The sequence below is a fragment of the Numida meleagris genome, chromosome 4, assembly GCF_002078875.1.
Source record: "Numida meleagris isolate 19003 breed g44 Domestic line chromosome 4, NumMel1.0, whole genome shotgun sequence".
NCBI classification, from domain to species: domain Eukaryota; kingdom Metazoa; phylum Chordata; class Aves; order Galliformes; family Numididae; genus Numida; species Numida meleagris.
The window spans coordinates 76455918-76461917 of record NC_034412.1 but is presented as its reverse complement, the minus strand read 5'-3'; the positions used below and the strand labels follow the sequence as shown (position 1 = coordinate 76461917).

At 33.5% G+C, this 6000-nt stretch overlaps 1 protein-coding gene across 5 annotated transcripts in view; it reads right to left on the bottom strand.

Annotated features, from left to right (window-relative positions):
- ARAP2 (ArfGAP with RhoGAP domain, ankyrin repeat and PH domain 2) overlaps nt 1-6000 on the bottom strand; it is a 132414-nt gene that overhangs the window by 105328 nt on the left and 21086 nt on the right. For all 5 annotated transcript variants that reach the window (XM_021395387.1, XM_021395386.1, XM_021395385.1 and 2 more), the window contains exons 5-6: nt 2252-2337; nt 1152-1508 (exon numbers count right to left, since the gene is read on the bottom strand). In XM_021395387.1, the coding sequence (XP_021251062.1) occupies nt 1152-1508; nt 2252-2337 (443 nt within the window). The remainder of the gene's footprint in view (nt 1-1151; nt 1509-2251; nt 2338-6000) is intronic.

Below are 6000 nucleotides of genomic sequence, written 5' to 3'. Positions count from 1 at the left end.
AAGAAAAAAAGAAACCAACCAGAAATTGCTTTGGTAGAACTCCTTCCAGTAGGCACAAACCAGAATGTATTCTCAAGCAATTTGATTCAGTAACTTTTCCCAGTAAACAGCAAAAAAGTAATTGCCATAATAGCTTATGATTATTATCATCAAAAATAATAAAAGAAAAGCCCAAAATGTAATCACCTTTTCCATGTAGCTAAACATTTAGAAAGAAGAAAGAATGTGGAACTACTAAGGCTTGATGACGAGTACAGCAAGAAGAAATGCATCATAGCACTAAAGGGCAACAAATTTGATTTCTAGGTGCTAGCAAAGATCAGCAATGGAAGTAAAGCCATGCCAATCTTAAAAATACAAAGAGACAAAGTCTTTAGAACAGTTACAGAAGCAGAAACTACTGAAGAATAGTGTCACATGATGTTATGATGTGGAATATCAATAACAAAAATCATAAAACCATGACAAATAGTCTATTCAATTAATTAAGGAAAAGGTTAGAAGAATACCATCAGAGTTTACAAGTATTTATGAAAGGAATATAACAGAGGGCTCTTCAGTGTAAAAGAATCATAGATTGGAATTTAAAGAAGGTTAAATTAAAACAAATTTTGAACAATAAGAGCAATTAAACATGAGATTATATTAGTCTATTCTCTTTCTATTTTATTCTTTATTACTTAATATTTCAAAGGAATGCTTGCACTCAAATTCCTCCCACCAAACTTTAGGCACATCAGTAAACTAAATGAAGAGTCTGTATGCATCACTGTAGATTTCTAAACTCAAATATAAACTTATATTCCTATGAGACTGCTGAAACTGAAATCAATAAGATCTCCAGTCAAGGAAATAATGGATAAATTGGTAAAACAGTATTTCAGAATCAGACTTTGTTTTCACTTACTTTGTGGTCAACAGAGAAGCAGCAAAAAGTTTGTAGTTTGAAAATATTACTACAAATTAATTCTGTATTTTTCATGAGTAGCAATTAGCATTTTTAATACATTTTTCTTGAACATACCTCCTAAATAAACTTTAGAAGTAATACATCATCAAAAATTGAGAATTCAGAAGTAAATCTCTATGCTCTTGCAATAAAAGTAGTTCCCTTCTTCCCCACAACAAGTAATAGATTGCAAATATCATACCCTTGAGGTGATAATTTATCCAGCCATCCTGCTTTAACCTTCTTTACCGATGATCCATAAAAGCAAGCATATGGTGCTATTGATTCATTTGCGGTTGAAGTTTGAGTTCCATCAAATTGTTGAGAATCCATTTGTTCACTGACCAGCCAATTTGAATCTCCACTTTGGTTCTTACTACAGGATGATGAGTGGGTTTTGATTTTATTTTTATTTTTCTTTAAAGGCAAAGAACATTGATCCACAATGGAATATACAGGTTCACTTTCAAAATCTTCTGGTGCTAATGATTTGTTTTCCTGAGACAGGGGTTCATTTTTCACACATTCCTTTGTCTTCTCATCTTGATTATTAAGGGAACTAGAAAGTAAAAGTACACTTTACTTATCATTTATACACAATAAAATATTAACAAGAACAAATATTTTTAAGTCATATACTGTAAATGTTTTTATAAAATTACATCTTTGTGATAACCACAGACTGATATTAAACACAATATATTCTCTAACTACAACCATAACTGAATACTTCTTTCTCAACATGTTCCTTTAGAAGATTGAATTCTAGAGAATTTTAAAATGAATTCTCCTTCCTCAGAAAACTAGCTTTATTCATTTTAAAATTTTGGAGGACTTGCAATATCACCTCTTTCTTCCATCTCTCCCTCTTTAACAGAAGCCAATTGCAGACAGAAGTCTGAAAGAACATATGAGATCTTATTTAGTAAAAACCATCAGCCCTTGTCTCATGACAGGAAAAAAGAATGTTTTGGGAATTTTTTATTTTTTAAATGAATAGGCAGAGCATGAAAGTACTTAAGACAATGTTATCTATTAGACAAGGAGGCCGAATTTTATATTCCAGATGTTCTGACTGGGGGATAGGAAATAAGTCCTCTCAAATTCACAAAAGATTCTGAAGCCTAGATTAGACAGTCTTAGGATAGTCACCTCCTATGGCATGAGGTGAATGTTCAAATAGCACAAAAGTATAAGTTAATAGATAACGAGATACATAAAGTCTCTCGTGCTTCCAGAGTTAGAGATCTATTTATTACACCAGTAAATAACTCTAAATTTTTGGTAACTCTTATTTAATACCATATATTCTTGTTAGAAGAATGTTCTTCAGCCGTTTTCAAATCTGATTTATTTTCACAAACCTGGAATTCATTTCTATGAAGTTCCTAGAAAAGAAATATTCCATAACAAACATGAGTAGTGAAGTAGATAATAATGTTTAAATTACTCTAGACGTAAATCACACCAACAGACCAAGTATCAAAGTTATCCTTTTCCAAATTTTCAAGTAACATGCATCTGAAAAAGCATTTCAAAAAGTATTTTGATGTTATTTTCAATACGTCCATTTTAATTAATTTTCAGATAAATGAAAATATTTGAGCATAGTTCAAAATACTCAAAAAAATTGAAAAAGCTCAGTGCATAGAAATATTTGTACTCTAGTTATTCCTGAATAACAGCTGAGTATTTTCTAAGCTCAAGAGCCACACGTCAGGTGCATGATAAGTATACCATTTATGATTTGCTACTCTTAGCCTAACTTTCATGTTAATACTTCTCTAAATTAAACATTCAGTATTTACAGTAGATCAAAGACAAAATACAGGTAAATTTACATTCCTACAGTAAGGCCGAATTTAGTCATATTGAACATATCTAGCACTTTCTTGCCATCCTTCTTTCTAAAAGGCACTTTTATTCGTCTGTTTAGAAATCTTTATCACACATTACTTGTAGTGTACAAAATATCAAGGTTAACACTGCTCAAGAACATTTCACTTCACACTTCCTAAACTTGATCTGACAATCACACTGTATTACTAAGCTTCTCAACATCATCCTTCTTCAAAACAAAAAGAAACAAACAAACAAACAAAGGGCATAAGAAGGGCATAGCCAAAAACCGAGTATGTGTACACTACAGCAAAAACTGAGGAAATCACAGGCTTATGATAGGATAACCTTTGGTGAACACTTTGCCTTCCTCTGCCAGTCATATGCATTATGAACAAGAAATATAACATCAAACCCCACCACCTCCCACCCCGCACTGTAAACTCTGTTGTAGCACCACAGATTAGACAAAATCAAAAAAATCAAAGCACATTGCTACACCTTGCTAACAAATGAAACAGAAAACTCAAAAGCAACTTATGTATTGCCCATGAAGTGCTTGAAATGCCTTTCATAAAACAAGGGGAAGTAGCAGCATCCCCTTTTTCCGAAATAGCCAAGAGGCTAACATCAGCCAGAAAGGGTCTTAAAGTAAGAATGGTGAGTATTACCTTCCTTTGTTTATCAGGATGCAACTACAGGCTGCTCAGATGGAAAACCACACTCTCCAAAGCTGTGCAGCTGCAACTGTTGCTCTCCTTACCAACCCCTATAATATTAGTTTATTCCTTCCTTGTGCCTGCTCCACCATCTTCAGAACTTAGCCAAGTGAACTGAGGGGGGCTGAGAACTTACAAGAGACATCAACATATACATTTCTATTGCTAGAAGATTTTAAAATATGGAAATCCACAAATGAAGAAAGGTTGTGGGGACAGACAGTTCTGTTCACTCACAAAAACACAGACTGCACACAAATTAAAGAAGAAAACCCATGTGTTGGTTACAGGATTATTCTGCAAGATGATCAAACTCAAAAGGAGACAGAACTCCTCTCTCCCACCTGCTGTAACTCCAAGGTATTCTGCAAAAGTAGGGAGCCTTTATTCCTGCAGTCACCTTCATAGAGACAAGTATTTCTTAAAAGGTATAACTATGTCTAAATATATACTGTTCTTTTGCATAGGAAGTACCTACGCTTAAGGAAGATACTTGGCTTCTACATGGCAGGCCAATGGAACTGTCTGCTGGCAGCTCTGTATTAAACTTCTGTACTTTTATCAGGAATTAATTCAGGTGTCCTACTGTTTAAAAGCTTTTTTTGTCAGTCAGTATTGCCAGTCAAAATGGAAAGTGAGGAAATCTGAATACTAAGATGAGTATTGGGACTACTGTCACATTATATGCTAAATGTCACTCAGGATTTACTTGAGTGGTTTATTCTCAATCTTTACTTGAGATATGCTCCTTAGTCTTCTATTAAAGGCAATACAGTTTTATAACAGAGCCTTAAAGATAAGAATTCCTCCTTTTAAAATATTAAAGCTTCTTGTTTTAAAGTTCTAAGATTTGTAATCTGCTCAGCATTCCATAGTACCACAGTGCCTAAGAGCTCACGTAGATTATTTATCTCAATATGCATGCTTAACCTAGTCTAAGAATTTACAGCAAGAAATGAAACCAACACTTCAGAACGTAGAATTCCTTCAGTGAAAAAGTGAATTCTGGTATACTTTACTCTTCACTTGGACACAACAGTATGTCAGCTATGAAGTGTTAGGATTTTTGTGCTATGTTTTTAATCAATATAAAAGAAAAATGTTCCTTCTCCAGATTGCCCTTTAGAGGTTTCTGCTTCTAGCTGTCTTCCTTCCTCACTTAAGACTCACTGAACTTTCTTTATGTCCTTAATTCCCTGTTCTCTCGTGCTGACTTATCTCTAGAGCGCAGTGACTCACTGCTTGTTTCTACAGACACTCCCCTTATAAAGTCTATAGAAGCTTTTCCTTTGTTACACCAATAGAAGAAGAAAAAAGTTAATGGTCAACTTCTAACCACTTAGAACAGGCTTCCTTAAGTCAGTATTGCAAGTTGCTGTGTTTTCTCATATACAGATGAACTACATTCTCATGTGAGGTTATTTTTTAAAAATGAAGCAACAATTACTAAAATGTCAGTTACTTTACAGTGTTGCCTAAACTTCTTTATTTGTTCCTAGGATATGCAATTCTTACTGGAAAAGTATCTGAAAATTAAACATATCTTAGGACCTTTGTTTAACAGCTCTGCTTAAAGACCTTAGTCTGCAGTTACTTTCTAATGGAAGCAAAATCAACTGTGATGTTTCCAACTAGCATGTGATAAATATAACTCAAAAAAACTGTTTACTTATGTGAAAGTAATAATTAAAATCCAAATCTTCAGATCGGAGGAAGTATGTTGTAATACACTGCATTAATTGAGATTCTACAACCAGCAGAAATAGCAATTCTATTTTAAGCAGTTAATCTAGCTGAACAGCACAGTTTGGTTTTTGTCTTTTTTGTTGTTGTTTTCTTTAAATATTTGGTGCCTTTGGAAGAAAGATTGCAGACAATCTTCCCAAGTATGCTTTATTATAACCAACTATTTCAATAAAATATATAGATAAACTAAGAAATAACAAGGCTAGAAAACTTTTTGAGAAAAATCGCTTATGCCATTAAACTAATTACAAAGAAGTTCAACTTTGAATTTGTAAAAGGCATTTTAATAACTGGCACAGACAATGCTACGCAACAGAAAACAAAAACTTAGAAGTAACTTTTGTGCACATAACAAGAAAGAGAAGGAGAAAAACTATCAATTTATGCCCACCTCCTTAAAAAGTGAACAATGAAAAACTAACAAAAAAAAAACCCCACACAACACAGTTCCAAAGGAAAGAAAGTACGCACCAAAAATAAAGTTCATTTTTATGCTTTTAAAAAGCCTCTCATTACACGTTGCAATTCGAACCATTTAATTTCAATGCTCAATTTAGTCAGTAGTTTTCAGCAGTTGAAAAGGAGAAACATTAGCATGAAAACCAGGACAGAAAATAATTATCTACTCTTTTCCCCAAGTCAGTGGCTTGACAGCTGAAACAAGGATAAGCAAACACAGAAGCAACAATTTCTGAGTGAGAAGCAGGAATAGGGAGAGATTCACAACAACTGGTGGACGCCTTACTA